Consider the following 15700-nt stretch of genomic DNA (forward strand, 5'->3'; position numbering starts at 1 on the left):
TACTAATGATTGTGAAAGGGGAACAGGGTGACTGATCTCAGCTAGATGCTGCCACCTGCCCAAACCCACTCTGTCCTTGTTGAGGAGGGGAGGATAGTATGCCCGAGAGATGGGTTTAACCCGCACTGTCCGACACACAGTAGCCACCAACCTCCTGGGGCCACTTCAGTGTAAGCTAATTAAAATGAAACAAAATTGGGCGCCTGGGTGGCTCAGTGGGTTAAGCATCTGCCTTTGGCTCAGGCCATGATCCCAGGGTCCTGGGATCGAGTCCCGTGTTGGGCTCCCTGCTTGGTGGGGAGTCTGCCTCAGTCCCTCCCTCCTGGTCATGCTCGCTCTCTCTCTCAAATAAACAAATAAAATCCTTAAAAAAATAAAAAATAAAATGAAACAAAAGCCAAAGTTCAGTTCCTCACTCTTCACAAGTACCACATTTCAGGTACTTGCTAGCCACTGGAGAGACGGACAGTGCAGACATAGAACATTTCCATCATCATAGGAAGTTCTTTCAGATGGTGTGGGCTTAGACTAGCCCCAGACAGAGTCTCTCCTGAGTAAGCGCTACCTTTGGAAGAAGCCTAGGAAGGAAACACTGCTCCCTATCTTGTCCCTTATAGTCTACTTGAATGTACCTCTACCTGCCCCCTTGGGATACTAATGCCATCAGCGCGCATTCAGGCTCCTGCGCAGCATGTGGGGGCTCAGAGGTAACCCTTGGTCCAGTGCTCTTCCCACTCAGACAACCCAGCTTCCAAGGTCCCCACCTGCATGCACTGCTTGTCCCCCAAGACAGCTTTGGCCCCTGCTTACCATGTCTGTGTTTGGGATGGCTGCCTGCACCCAGGCCCCCGTGGTGTCACGACACTGGTTCTCATACACCTCCTCTAGCACCTGGCTCTTGTTGATGTCTACGTCCAGGAGGAGTCTGGGGGCAGCGAGACCTCAAGTTTCCAGCACATCTCCCCGAACTTTCAGGCTCCCGAGTTGTCCTCTGCTGGCCCAGTGTTCCCCTACCTGGCAGCCTGCTCTGGGCAAGGCTGGGCCGTGGGGCTTGGCCTCCAGGGTAGGGTGGTGGGCTGGGCCCTTCCTCTTGGGCATCCCAGCCTCTGGGAGCAGGCTACAATGGCCATGTGCCCATCTCCCCGAGCTGTGGCTAACTGGCTCTCCCAGGTGAAAAGAACAGCCCACCCCAGGGGCACACAGGCTCTAGGCTTGCCCCCTTGCCTTACCTCCTCTGAGGCTCCACTGTCCACTGCCCCTGCCAGTGCCATCCTTGGGGTGCCTGGAAATCCTCCTTGGGGAGGGCCTTGTGGCCCATGACGTCCGAGAAGTTGGGGCAGTGGTATAGCCCCTGCTGTCCCCACTGGTCTTTATACTTGGCCTGGTTCTCGTACTAGGGGAGGGGGAGCTGTCAGCAGCTTGCGGCCTCCCCAGCTCACATTGGGACATCCTGTCCCTCCTTGGACCCCTTACTCTGGGCTGCAGGGGCCTCTTAGAAGTGTGTTAGGCAGAAGGGGCCAGGAGCTTATCATCAAACCCTCCCCTCCAGCCAGGCCCATGCCTGAGGTTTTACATGAACTGTCCCCTGTAATCCTCACGATCCCATTTCACAAGGGGGGAGACTGAGGCTCAGAGGTCAACTCTACCCCAGGGTGCTTAACCACTGAAGGGTAGAGCTGGCAGATGCCTGTGTTAGAGCCTGGGGCAGAGGGTGCAACAGTGTGGTCCATTAGCCTTGTTGCTGCTGACCCGGGGAACCTAGTGCTGCTCCACCACTCATCACATCTTTTCTGCCTCTGAGCCCTTTTCCCCACATTCCCCTGCTGGACACACAGCCCCTGATACCTGCACCTCATTCTAGATCACCTCTCATCTCACATCTCCAAGCCTATGTTGGGGCTGGTTACTCATGTTAATATATCCATTCACAGTGTGCAACTTAGGAACCACAAAAATAAGGTTTTGACTCAGTAAATTAAAAAGCTGAAAATTCTTGGGACGCCTGGGTGGCTCAGTTGGTTAAGCAGCTGCCTTCGGCTCAGGTCATGATCCCAGCGTCCTGGGATCGAGTCCCGCATCGGGCTCCTTGCTCGGCAGGGAGCCTGCTTCTCCCTCTGCCTCTGCCTGCCACTCTGTCTGCCTGTGCTCGCTCTCTTTCCCTCTCTCTGACAAATAAATAAACAAAATCTTAAAAAAAAAAAAAAGCTGAAAATTCTTGAACTCCTTTCCCTCTGCTCTCAGCTTTCTCCTTTCTCCTCCCCCTCTCAGCCATGTCCTCCCCCAGGGCAGCAAGGGTCATCTTTCCCTCCTCTGGTTCTAGAGCAGTCTCTGACTGGCTGCCCACCCACCCCATGCATCTGTGGTTCTCTGAGAAGATACCTCACTTCTTGCTCTGAATGTTCCAGGCCCCTCCCTCCCCAGAACCACCAAGACTGGCCTGAAAAACTGCCCCCCAGCCCCGCTGGAGTCTGCAGGGGTCCTAGGCTGCCAGGTTGGCAACAGATGAGACCTCACCTCACATGCATTGAAGTAACTGGGAGAAACTCCCAATAAAGCTCCATCAAGGAGAGAGTGACTGGCCCTAGGGGACGACCCAGCTGCCCCTTTTATCACCACATGGCCATGGCTTGTCAACATCGGAGGCTGCTCTAGTGCCACCTGTCTCTATCAAAGCCCACCTCATAATGCCCAGATTCTGCTGGTGATGGTTTTCTCCACCTTTGGTGCTGGGCTCTGGCAGCCTGGCCTCCCTACCCGCTACCACCCCCCCCCCGCCCCCACTGCACCAGGGCACTGCTCACCGTCTCCGCATACACGACCACCTCGCCCTCGCGCAGTAGCTGCAGATCCTTGCTGTCCGAGATGTTGCCAAACCACATGCAGACCCGGAGGTGGACCGGCAGCATGTCCTGTCCTTCACCTTCTGGGTACTAAACCAGAAGCAGGTCGACCCCATAGGGGTGCATGTCCCCCGGGGGCAGGGGCGTGAGTGAGTGAGGGGGGGCACACACACCTGCTCCATCACACTGAGCCCTGGGTGCTGGGGCTTAAAGTGAATGTTGCAGAGTTCCTGCTTTCCAGAGGGAGTTAATATGCACATGGTTCTACCTGCAACCCCATGCATCACAGAGAGGCTGGTGGGGTTTGTGGGAAGAGGGGTGGTGCCACCCAGGGAGCCTGGGGAAGCTCCAAAGGGAAGTGGTGATGGTGGTGACGTTGACAAATAAATGCCGAATGTGCAGGATACGCTAGGATCCTCTCACACCTCCATGGTGGGACACGGGAAATGGGGCTGCACATCATTTTCACCAGGCCCATTTTACAGAGGAGAAGACTGAGGCCTGGATATGGTCAAGGGTTGGTCTGGGGTCAAACAGACCAGTAAGTGGTAGAGCCAGGAGTCAAGTCTCAGTGGTTCTTGCAGGATGAGAAAGTGGGCATATGAAGGGGCCTTCCACAATGGAAAGGACCCAGGGCAGGCAGGCTTGGGTGTGGGGAAGCCCAGGGCAGCCTGGCTGTAGAGAATATGGGGCCCTGAGAAGGTGCCTGCAGTGGGAAGGGGCTGGGGCCAGGGCAGGGTGGTCCGGCATTCTCCAGGAAGCAGTGGGGAATGAAGGACATCTCTGGGAGGAAGAAAGTGTCCCCCACTTGTCTCCTGAGTGGGGGGGAAGGGTGAGAGGAGGGGCTGTGATTGTGCTGGTCAACCAGCCTTATTTATGGCCTGCATCTGATATGACGGGCCGGTGGCCAGGCCTTGTAGGCATTAAATGTTTGGAAAGCACTCAATCCTGGTCCAGGTGAGAGATGACAAGGGACTGGACCAATTGTGGTGTGAGGATGATGGAAGAGATGAATCTGAGGAACAGTTATGAGGGATGTGGACTTGGCATCAACCACACGATGATGGCTGCTGTCCCCTGCCTTCCTCTGGAGACTGTTTCAACCCCATTTCACCTGCTAAAGGGCCCAGGAGAGACAAAGTGGGTGTGCCCTTGGGGATACACCTGGAGTTTGCCCTAAGAGTTCAGGGTTTCTCCCTTGGGGTGTTTCTGGGCCCTTTCCTCCCCTAAGGAGTGGGGTGGCCCAAGGACACTTGGCTTCCCCACCTGCAGAACGAGGGTCTGTGTCTTCCCACAGAACCTGCCGGAGTGCAGAGCCCCTGTTGGGGAGAACAGGATGCTGTGGGTAGGCACCTGTGCATAGGCCACCCGCTGCTCCTTGGACGTCAGCCAGATCATCACGTCTGGGAGGCTCATCTGGGGCTGCCGAGGTGGGAGGGCATCAGGCCTGCGTGGCAGGCTTCAGGTCCTCCTCCCCTGCCAGTGTGTCCGGTGCCCACCTCAGGGAGAACAGCGTTGAGGCGGTACAGCCAGTCCTCCACGGTGGCCACCATGTTCCTGGGCTTAACTTCCTTGGCCTTTTGGGACAGTTCCTGTAGGAGGCGGCTGCGGAGCTGCCACCTCTTCTTGTCCAGCTCGGTGGCTCTGGGCTGATGGGCCATGCAGGGCAGAGGGTGTCTATGGCCAGGATCGGGAAGGAGGGTGCTGGGCCTCTCTGCCTCACCTCACAGGACCTCCCACCCTGCCTTAGGCCAACGTGCACTTCCTAGACCCGAGATCCTGCCCTGCCCCTGCTGGCCTGGACCCTGGTTCTCATGCACCCCCCCCCCCCACCCTCTCAACCCCATGCGGTGTGCCAGGCCTGTGCTGAGGAGCTCCTTGTGGAGTTGGGTGAGAGCCGGGAGATAGGGGCTAACCCAACTATGGGGGATGTGAGAAGTTTGGTTTGGTGGGAGCATCAGGTGTGGGTATAGGGACAACTGGGACCAGGTTGGGAGGGGAGGTCAGTGCCAGTTTCCAGAAGGCCTGAACAGGGGAGGAGAAGCAACTCTGGTTTGGGCTTTGAGCTGGGGAGATATTTGAGCAGAGCTCTTTTCTTGAGGAGGTGGGGGTTGGGGGCTGTTCTGTAGGGTGCTGGTCTGCACCCCCACCCCATGGGAGCCTGACCAGCTCAGCCCCAGCCCTGGTGCACACGCTCCTCCCCTACTTGCAGTCCTCCACCAGCTCCCTCAGCAGCTTCTCCCACTGGGGGAGCAGAGCAGGGTCTCTTGGATTCCTTATGGATTTCAGGGTGTCCAGATTGGCTTTCTGCCCAGCAGGAGAGAAACAGAAAGTGAGCATATGGAGGCTCACCCAGGAGAGGTTACAGGGCTGACCGGCCCGAGATGTTACCAGTCAGGACTTGGGGACCTTTGGGGAAACCTCAGGATGTCAATCCAAAGCTATCACATGTCCTTGCAAGGCTATGATCCCCACAACCCTCTCCACTACCCAACAGGGTAAGCAGCAGGAAGGAGCCAGGACAGGGCAGGACCGTAAGGGTTACAGTCTTGACCCAGGGCTTTGCTTCTATAGGTGCACAAAGTCATATCTAAGGTGGAGGCAGCAGGGGGCTCTCCTGCCTAAAAATGTTCAGTGACTTCCCTTCTTAGCAGATGCATAAGATCTTTTGTGATCTGACCTCTTCCAGTTTCTCTGGCTTTATTTCCGAATCACCTCCATGCCCTTCCTGTCCTGGAACTTCACGTCACCATGGATTTGCCAGCTCTTCCTTTCTCTGCACCCCCACCACGGCCCCAGCAAATCATTCAAGACTCTGCTCAAATGTTACCTCCTTTTCAAACACCTCCTCTGATTATCCTCTCTTCAGCTCCCCTCCTCCATCCCCATTCTCGCTGCCCCTATAGCTCTGGGTACTCCCTACAGTAGCTGTTTGCATATCCAAGTTCCCAGATGGGGAGGCTAGGCGCTGTTTATGCAGCTTTCCATCTTCATTGTCTAGCACAGTGCCTGATGTTTCTATGCTTCTGTCTTCCTTGGTGTGGAATGCATGAGTGACTTGAGTGACTGGCTCCCTAGGACTGTGATTTAGTTCCCCAAGCCTCCCATCAGCAGCGGCGGCGCAGAACCCCCTGCCTGCACCCTTCTGTACCACTCACCAGGCGGTCCCGGGTAAAGTGGAGGAGATTGAGGCAGTTCATGCGGAAGCTGACGTCTTCCCATTGGGAGGTCACAGCCACGACTGGCTTGGTGTTGTACCAGGGCACATAATGGTAGATGTTCCCTGAGACACAGACATGTGGGGGGGTGTTTGAGGGACTCTGGGAGGTCTCCTCTTATTGTGCCCTCTCAGAGGACCCTCCCTAAGCTACTCTATTCTTCAAGGACACCATCTGCTAATAATCCTAATTGGACCCCTCCCGCCAAGAGGGTGGGTTGCTGGCCAGTTGAGAACATGTGCGCTTTGATGAACACAGCTGGCCTTCTTGAGCATTCATTGTGCCCAGGGTTTCACATAGCTTTTCAAAGTCCCCATTTTACACATGGGGAAAATCCAGGCTGGGGTGGGGGACAGTAGTCTGCCTGAGGCATCTAGCTCCAAGGTCCCATGCCCTTAAGGTATGACCAGGCGAGATGACCCTACCCTTGAGGTAGGGTCTCCCTTTGGGGTGGTCTGTGAGGCAGAGGAGAAGTGAGGAGACCCAGGGACCTTAGGGGGAGACCCAGGGTTTGGTCGGGGTGGGCAGCATCTCACATGAAGGGCCTGCCAGGACAGAGGCACAGGGTCAGGAGAACAAGGATGGATACCAACCAGTGATGGGGTTGGGAAACTGGGCTCCCAGGCCATGTTCCTTATTGAAATGAGGGGGGAAGGGAGATGAAACATAAGTTCATTTAAAAATTTTTCTGAGTTGTAGTGCTGACTTGATGTAGGGAAAGAAATCCACGGAAGCCAAAATAAAGTAAAAGCAGAAACTCTGTGAGGCAAGCGAAAGCAAAGCTGACTTTTGCCTGCTAAGCTTCTGGCAAATCCTGGAGAACTTCTGCTTCTCTTTGGCAAGGGCCAGGGCAGGGTGCTCATCGGGGAAAGCCTAGCACTGCCCATGGTGAGCAGTCTCACAGGAGATCCCATGTGTTATGGGTTGAACTTTGCTCCCCATAAAGGTATTTTGAAGTCCTAACTCCACCACCTCAGAATGTGACCTTATTTAGAAATAGGGTCATTGCAATTAGAATTAGTCTAGATGAGATCATACTGGAGTAGGTTAGAGCCTTAACACAATACAGATGTTCCTAGAAGATGAAGAGAGGGACACAGAGAGAGGAGGGACACAGAGAGAGCCATGTGAAGATACAGGGACACAGGGGAGCACACCACGTAAAGACAGAGGCAGAGGCGGACTGCTGTGTCTTCATGCAAAGGAGCACCAGAGATCGCAGGCAAGCTCCAGAAGCTGGGAGAGAGGCACAGGTCTATCAGAAGGAACCAACTCTGGGGCGCCTGGCTGGTTCAGTAGGTAGAGCGTGCAACCCTTAATCTTGGGGTTGTAGGTTTGAGCCCCACAGTGGATATAAAGGTTACTTAAAAATAAAATCTTTTTTAAAATATAAAGTAAGAAAGAAGGAACCAACCCAGCTAACACCTTGACTTTCAACTTCTAGCCCCCAAAGCTGTGAGAGAATAAGTCTCTGTTGTTCTAAGCCACCAAGTTTGTGGTGCTTTGTTAGGGCAGCCCTAGGATATGAATATGCCATGCAAAGCTGGCACTCTGAAACCGAAACCCTCAGTCAATGAGACATAATCCACTGCACAGAAGACAATAGCAAATAAACCAGCCCATCTCCATCATGGCTCTGGGGAGAGAGAGCAGAAAAATTCCCCCAACATTTGTTACTGCAAATGAGGCCTCATGCAGGTTGTATTCTGCATTCTTATCACCTGTATAGTCTGGAGAAACTTTAAAATGGTCTTTGGTTGGTAGTGCCCCAGGGAACTGGAGGAAGCAAAGAAGGATTTCTTTAACTTTAAAGTCCCAAAGGACTGTAAATCAAGGAAGTTCAAGAAATAAAGGAAGGACATAAAGGAAGTTCAAGAAAATGAGCAGCTCAGAACCAAGACACACATTCTAGTCCTGCAGCTCTGTTTCCAGGTACACACCCAACCGAAAAGGAAAAGCTGATGGATACAGAAGAAAACCAAGGAAACCATGGTATTATCAAAAGACATATTATTGGGCTGCCTGGGTGGCTCAGTGGGTTAAGCCTCTGCCTTCAGCTCAGGTCATGATCTCAGGGTCCTGGGATCGAGTCCCACATCAGGCTCTCTGCTAGGCAGGGAGCCTGCTTCCTCCTCTCTCTCTCTCTCTCTCTCTACTTGTGATCTCTCTCTGTCAAATAAATAAAATATTAAAAAAAAAGACATATTGTAAAAGGTTCATGGCAGCACGATTTATAATAGTCCAAAACAGGAAATAACCAAAATCTCCCTCAGTAGTAGAAGGAAAAAATAAATTATGGTATATTTGCCCAGTGGACTACTACGCAGCAGTGAGAACGAGCCAGAACCATGCCCAACATCATCTAGATTTTGTTTCCATTTCACAAGATGGTGGGCAAAAGAAGCCAGACACAAAAGACTGCATATTATATGATTTGTTTTATATAAAGCTAACAACCAGACAAAACGAATTGGAGTTAAGGAGGGTGGTTGTCCTTGCTGAGAGTGGGGGTAGAGGGGCTCAAGGGTCCTCTGGAATGTCAGGGCTCCATTTCATGGTCTGAATGTTGTTACGTGGGTATTTTTGCTTCACGATAATTCATTGAGTTGGACACTTGGGATTGTGTAATTTTTTATAACTATGTTATACTTGAGTCAAAAGTTTACTTAAGGGCGCCTGGGTGGCTCAGTGGGTTAGGCCGCTGCCTTCAGCTCGGGTCGTGATCTCAGGGTCCTGGGATCGAGTCCTACATCGGGCTCTCTGCTCAGCAAGAAGCCTGCTTCCCTCTCTCTCTCTCTCTGCCTGCCTCTCCGTCTACTTGTGATCTCTCTCTGTCAAATAAATAAATAAAAAATCTTAAAAAAAAAAAAAGTTTACTTAAGAATTTGGGGCAGCTGGGTGGCTTAGCAGTTATGAGTCTGACTTCAACTCAGGTCATGATCTCGGGGTCCTGGGATTGAGCGGACAGGGCTCTGCACTCAACAGGGAATCTGCTTGTTCCTCTCCTCTGCCCCTCCCCGTGTTCATGTTCTTTCTCTCAAATAAAATCGTAAAAAAAAAAAAAAAAAGTTTACTTAAGAATAAAAAAAAAAAATAGGACCACTGGGTGGCTCAATCTGTTAAGCATCTGTCTTCAGCTCAGGTCATGATCCCAGGGTCCTGAGTACCGCATCGGGCTCCCTGCTCCGTGGGGAGCCTGCTTCTCTGTCTCAGGCTCCCCTCGCCTGTGCTCAATCTCTCTCTCTCTCTCTGTCAAATAAATAAAATCTTAAAGAAAAAAGAATTTAAAAAATAGTGGAGACAAGATACATAAAATACATTGTGTCAAATAGTGGAAAATACTATGGAAAAGAATAAAGTGGGGAAAGGGATAAGGAGCTGCCAAAAATTTTTAAATAGAGTGGTTACCTAAGGCCCTTCCAAGAAGATTAGAAGAAATTATCCAGAATACAGCCCAGAGAGATGACAAATAGGGAAGAGAGATTTAAAAATATGAAGAATAGGATGAGGAGTCCCATAGAGGATAGAGTGAGTTTGAGGAGGAGCCGTATAAGAGACAAGGGGAAGAAGTAACTGTCGAAGCAAAAATAACTTATAATTTTCTAGAATTGTAGGCAGACACTAGTTTCAAGCTCTGGTACTGAGTGAATCATTAGAATGATAAATAAGCAGAGATCCAGGGCTGGGGTTCTCAGATATGAACGTGCAGATACAAGATGGCAATTTTCTTCTTCTACTCTTGGATAGCATATAAAAGCAATGAGGAGGAGGAAAACAGCTCAATTTTCAGCAAAACAAAGAGAGATATAATCTGTAGACTCAAAATACACATAATGACTGCCAAAAGCAACTACGATTGTGGTCCAAAGCTGAAGCAGGAAGTGGTGAAGTGTAACAGAAGTCACCTGCGGGGAAGCGCAGAGCAAGGCAGACAGCTGGGAGCTCAGCTTGATGGGAGCAGAGTTCTGAAAGTGCCAGCAAAAATACGCTCCCAGAATGAACTCTGGGCGCAGATGAGGAAATGGGAGCTGGCAAAACAAAGAAAAAAAAGCAGAAGCAAAAACAAAAACACCCTAGAAAGGAAGATAACATAAAAAGAAGCCCAAGGGAGATTAGACCCTGCAGACATCTCAGGGAGAGGCATAGAAATAAAGATAGAAGTAAGAAAAGTGACCCAAAATAAAAAGGAAATAGAGAGTCATGAAGGATCAGGGAAAAGCTGATGAATACAGAAGAAAAACCAAGGAAAATTGTTAAGCCCATAAATGGGGCCCCTAAAGTAGAAAACCTAAACTATGGCACAGAATATTTAAAGATATAATCTAAGGGGCGCCTGGGTGGTTCAGTGGGTTGGGGCCTCTGCCTTTGGCTCAGGTCATGATCCCAGGGTCCTGGGATGGAGCCCCACAAGGGGCTCTCTGCTCAGCGGGGAGCCTGCTTCCTCCTCTCTCTCTGCCTGCTTCTCTGCCTGCTTGTGATCTCCGTCTGTCAAATAAATAAATAAAATCTTTAAAAAAAAATATATATATATATATATATAATCTAAGAAAACTCACATGGGGAAAGAGATAGTCTTTTAAACAAATGGTGCTTGAAAATTTGGATTATTCATATACAAATTAATTCAAAATGGATCATATAGCTAAATATAAGAAGTAAAACTGTAAAACTTATAGAAGATAGGAGAAAAGTCTTCATGACCTTGGGTTAGGCAAAGGGATCTTAGATATGACACCTTAAAAGAAAATAAAGTTGGACTTCACCCAAATTGAAAATGTTCTCACTTCAAAAACACTGTTAAAATAATGAAAAGACGGCCACTTGCAAAGATGTGGATGGAACTAGAGGATATTACACTGAACAAAATAAGTCAATCAGAAACAGACAATTATCATATGATCTCCCTGATAAGAGGAAGTTGAGAGGCAAAGCGGGGGGATTTGGCGGGTAGGGAAGGAAAAAATGAAATAAGATGGGATCAGGAGGGAGACAAACCATATGAGACTCTTAATCTCACAAAACAAACTGAGGGTTGGGGGGGCGGGAGGGGAGTAGGGAGAGGGTGGTTGGGTTATGGACACTGGCGAGGGTATGTACTATGTTGAGTGCTGTGAAGTGTATAAGCCTGACGATTCACAGACCTGTACCCCTGGGGCTAATAATACATTATATGTTAATAAAAAATAAATAAATAAAAGCTTATCAGAAAAAAATTTGTATCATTTGATAGTTACTTATGTTTTATATCAAGAAAATGACATTTATTATATATAAAATGGCATGTTACAATGAGTGGTGGGTGTTACACGCAACTAATGAATCACTGAATACTACCTCAAAAAACTAATGATGTACTATATGTTGGCTAAGTGAACAAAATAAAAAAAAATGGCTTTTGAAAATGACAAATACAATAAACAGAAATTGTGCTAAAAACAAAAGAAAAGACCAGCCAAACTATTTGCAAATCATGTATCTGATAAAAGACTTGGATCCAGCATATATAAAGAACTCTTACTGCCCCATAGGAAGAAAAACAACCCAATTTAAAAACTGTTAAAAAAATTATACCACTAAATAAATTATTAACAAAATAAAAGAAGATTGGAACTACTCATGAAAGAGTATACCTCATGCCAGGGACAACTGACCCCAAATCATCAACACTTCAAAATAATCTGGTGAAGTTAGTAGACTTGCAAGATACAGGATATTTGAGCAGCTGGACAGAAAGGTGAAGAAATTTATAGGGAAAAAATATCAGAAAGACAGAAGGTATTGGTTATGAAACTTTAAGAAGCCACAAACTTCTAGAGCAGGACATGAGAGAATTCCTTAAGATATTTGGAATAGAAAGGACCTTTGTCATTATGACTCAAAAGCCAGAAGCCATAATAGTTTGAGTATGTTAAAAAAAAAAGAAGTCTTCATGGGAAAAAAAAAATCCCAAACACCACAGACAAAGATAGGAGACAAATAAGGGAAATATACTTACAGCTCATATCATAAGGGCCTAATCTCCCTCATATATGAAGGGTCCTAGAAATCAGTAAGAAAACATCTAATATCTCAATAGAATAAAAGAGAAAATTACATACACAGGCAATTTAAAAAGGGAAATACAAACGACTTTGAAACATACGAAAAGATACCCAACCCATGGGGCGCCTGGGTGGCTCAGTGGGTTAAGCCGCAGCCTTCGGCTCAGGACATGATCTCGGGGTCCTGGGATCGAGTCCTGCGTCGGGCTCTCTGCTCAGCAGGGAGCCTGCTTCCCTCTCTCTCTCTCTCTCTCTCTCTCTCTGCCTGCCTCTCTATTTGTGATTTATCTCTGTCAAATAAATAAACAAACTCTTAAAAAAAAAAAAGATACCCAACCTTATTTATAATGAGAGAAATACAAACGAAAACTACACTGAAATCCCATTCTTCACTTACCAGACTGATAAAAATCCAGAAGTTTATACCTGATTTTGGTGAGGCTCTCAGACGTAGCTGGTGGGAGTGTTAAGTGGTACAAACCTTTGGAGGATTATCAGTCAGGATACAGCCAGAGAAAGAAAAAGACCATGGCAGGTATTTGACATGGAGGAGATTTAATAGAGAAAATGTGTTGAAAAGGCCAAGAGATCAAAAAGGGGAAATTGAGGGGCACCTGGGTGGCTCAGTCTGTTAAGCCTCTGACTCTTGATCTCAGCTCAGGTCTTGATTTCAGGGTTGTTGAGTTCAAGCCCTGCTCTGGGTTCCATGCTAAGCCTACTTAAAAAAAAAAAAAAAAATGGTGGGGTGGGGAAGTGAGCTTCTCCAGAGATTAGTAACAGGAGGAAGAAACTACCGCTCCTAAGGCTGGGTAACAAAAGGCATGCAGTGGTGTGACCACAGACAGGCGTACCACCAGAGCTGTGCCATCGAGGTAGCTACACAAGGTGCTGGAGCCACCAAGAAGGGGACTGCAGGGGGACCTGGGTGGCTCCGTGGGTTAAAGCCTCTGCCTTCGGCTCAGGTCATGATCCCAGGGTCCTGGGATTGAGCCCTGCTGGCTCTCTGCTCATCAGGGAGTCTGCTTCTCCCTCTCCCTCTGCCTTTTCCCCTGCTCCTCATGTTCTCTTTCTCTCTCTAAAAATAAATAAAATCTTAAAAAAAAAGAAACTGTGGTGCAAAATAGTTTGATGGTTCCTCAAAAAGTTAAACAGAATTCTTATGTGACATAATGATTCCCTCCTAGGCATATACCCCAAATAACTAAAAACAGGAACTCAAACAGGGATGTGTACACCGATGTTCATAAGCAACATTATTCACAATAGCCAAAAGGTGGAAACAACCCAAGTGTCCATCAACAGATGAATGGATATACAAAATATGATACGTACAGTAGGGATATTACTCAGACATAAAAAGTAATGCAGTTCTGACACATGCTGTAAGGTAGATGAATCTTGAAAACATTAGGCTAAGTAAAATTAGCCAGACACAAAGGGCACATATTACATGATTCCACATATAGGCAAATTCAGAGAGACAAAAAGTAGAATAGAGGATTTCCAGGGGACAAGGGAATTTATTGTCTAATGGATACAGTTTCTGTTTGGGATGATGAAATCACTCTAGAAAGAGAGGTAATAGTTACACAACATTGTGAATGTACTTAATTCCACTGAACTGTACATTTTATTTTATTTTATTATTTTTTTAAGATTTTATTTGTTATTTGACAGAGAGAGATCACAAGTAGACAGAGAGGCAGGCAGAGAGAGAGAGAGAGGGAAGCAGGCTCCCTGCCGAGCAGAGAGCCCGACGCGGGACTCGATCCCAGGACCCCGAGATCATGACCTGAGCCGAAGGCAGCGGCTTAACCCACTGAGCCACCCAGGCGCCCCTATTTTATTTTATTTTAATTTATTTATTTTTAAGGATTTTATTTATTTATTTGACAGAGAGAAAGAGAGAGATCACAAGTAGGCAGAGAGGCAGGCAGAGAGAGGGGGAAGCAGGCTCCCTGCCAAGCAGAGAGCCCGATGCAGGGCTTAATCCGAGGACCCTGGGATCACGACCTGAGCCAAAGGCAGAGGCTTAACCCACTGAGCCACCCAGACGCCCCTGAACTGTACATTTTAAAATAGCTAAAATGTGGGGTGCCTGGATGGTTCAGTGGGTTAAGCCTCTGCCTTCGGCTTGGGTCATGATCGCAGGGTTCTGGGATCGAGTCCCGCATCGGGCTCTCTGCTCAGCAGGAAGCCTGCTTCTCCCTCTCTCTCTGCCTGCCTCTCTGCCTGCTTGTGATCTCTCTCTCTGTCAAATAAATAAATAAAATCTTAAAAAAATAGCTAAAATGTTGTTTTATGTTACATCTATTTTGCCACAATAAGAAAATTTAAAGATACTATGGATAATTTTATGTTGAAACATGTAAAAACTTCAATGAAATTTATAAATTCCTAGATAAGTTAAACCTACCAAAATTGACTTAAAAATAAATAGAAAAGCTGACTAATTAAAATAAATCCATATTTAAATTGCTGCATTAAAAAACCCACCAGGCTTATATTTAGAGGTGAGGCCTATCAAACTGTCAAGGAACAGATGATTACAGTCTTACTCAAATGCTCATAGTGAGTAAAAAAAGAGGAAATGCTCCTCAACTATGAGGCTAGCATAACTTTGATATTAAAAACAAATGAGGAAATTATAAGAAAATATTACAGATTCATCTAATTCATATACATGCAAAAATGCTAAGCAAAATATTGATAAGCCAACTCTAGAATGTATAACAAAGGAGAAATGCAATTATACTATTATAATTGCACTTTATATTATATATAACAATTATATGTGAATATATGTAATATATTATCATATATGAAATAATTATAATATTAGCTCAAGGTAGACTATGATAGGTTAAAGATCAATATTGCAATCCCTTGAGCAACCACTACAATTAATCCACAGATATAGAACCAGTAGAGGAGACAGAATGCGATACTAAAAACAAAATAAATTAAAAAAAACTTGATTAGAACAAAATACAAAAGTTCCCTCAGGCTTTTTGTAGAATCAATCTAAGTTTCCATGAACAGGGGGATAGGTAAATAAACTGTCATATCCACATATTGAAGTACTATCAGAAATCAAGAGGAACAAAACACTTATCCATGAAACAACATGGGTGAGTTCCTAAAACGCGATGCTGAGCCAAAGAAGTTTAGAAAAAGAAAAAACCATATGTCTGATTTCATTTACATGAAGTTGTAGGAAAAGCAAAACAAATCTATAGTGATAGACAACACAACGACTGACCCCAGGGCCTGGGGAGATTGACTAAAAGGGGACATATGGCAGCTTTTTGGGATTATGAAACTTTCTTCCCATGGTGGCTACATGGGTGTATTTGCCAAAATTCATTAGACTGTATACTTAAAATATGTGCGTTTTATTATTTGCAAACAAGACCTCAATAAAAAAATAAAAAGTTGTTATTAAGATGAAGATGAAAAGCCCCAAACTTAGGGAAGGTATGTATAATACGCCCATCTGACAAACGATTGTTCCCAGAAAAAGTAACATACAAGCCAGTAAGCACAAGACAGCCAAAAAGAATGATGGATAAAATACATCGATAGGCTTTTTACAGATAGA

At 47.0% G+C, this 15700-nt stretch overlaps 1 protein-coding gene across 5 annotated transcripts in view; it reads right to left on the bottom strand.

The window, feature by feature from the left end:
• Positions 1-15700, bottom strand: part of FER1L5 (fer-1 like family member 5) — a 54931-nt gene that overhangs the window by 13464 nt on the left and 25767 nt on the right. For all 5 annotated transcript variants that reach the window (XM_047744510.1, XM_047744511.1, XM_047744509.1 and 2 more), the window contains 7 exons: positions 5999-6123; positions 5047-5147; positions 4340-4517; positions 4107-4262; positions 2802-2930; positions 1230-1393; positions 811-925 (listed from right to left, as the gene is read on the bottom strand). In XM_047744510.1, the coding sequence (XP_047600466.1) occupies positions 811-925; positions 1230-1393; positions 2802-2930; positions 4107-4262; positions 4340-4517; positions 5047-5147; positions 5999-6123 (968 nt within the window). The remainder of the gene's footprint in view (positions 1-810; positions 926-1229; positions 1394-2801; positions 2931-4106; positions 4263-4339; positions 4518-5046; positions 5148-5998; positions 6124-15700) is intronic.

The sequence above is a fragment of the Lutra lutra genome, chromosome 9, assembly GCF_902655055.1.
Source record: "Lutra lutra chromosome 9, mLutLut1.2, whole genome shotgun sequence".
Lineage (NCBI taxonomy): Eukaryota > Metazoa > Chordata > Mammalia > Carnivora > Mustelidae > Lutra > Lutra lutra.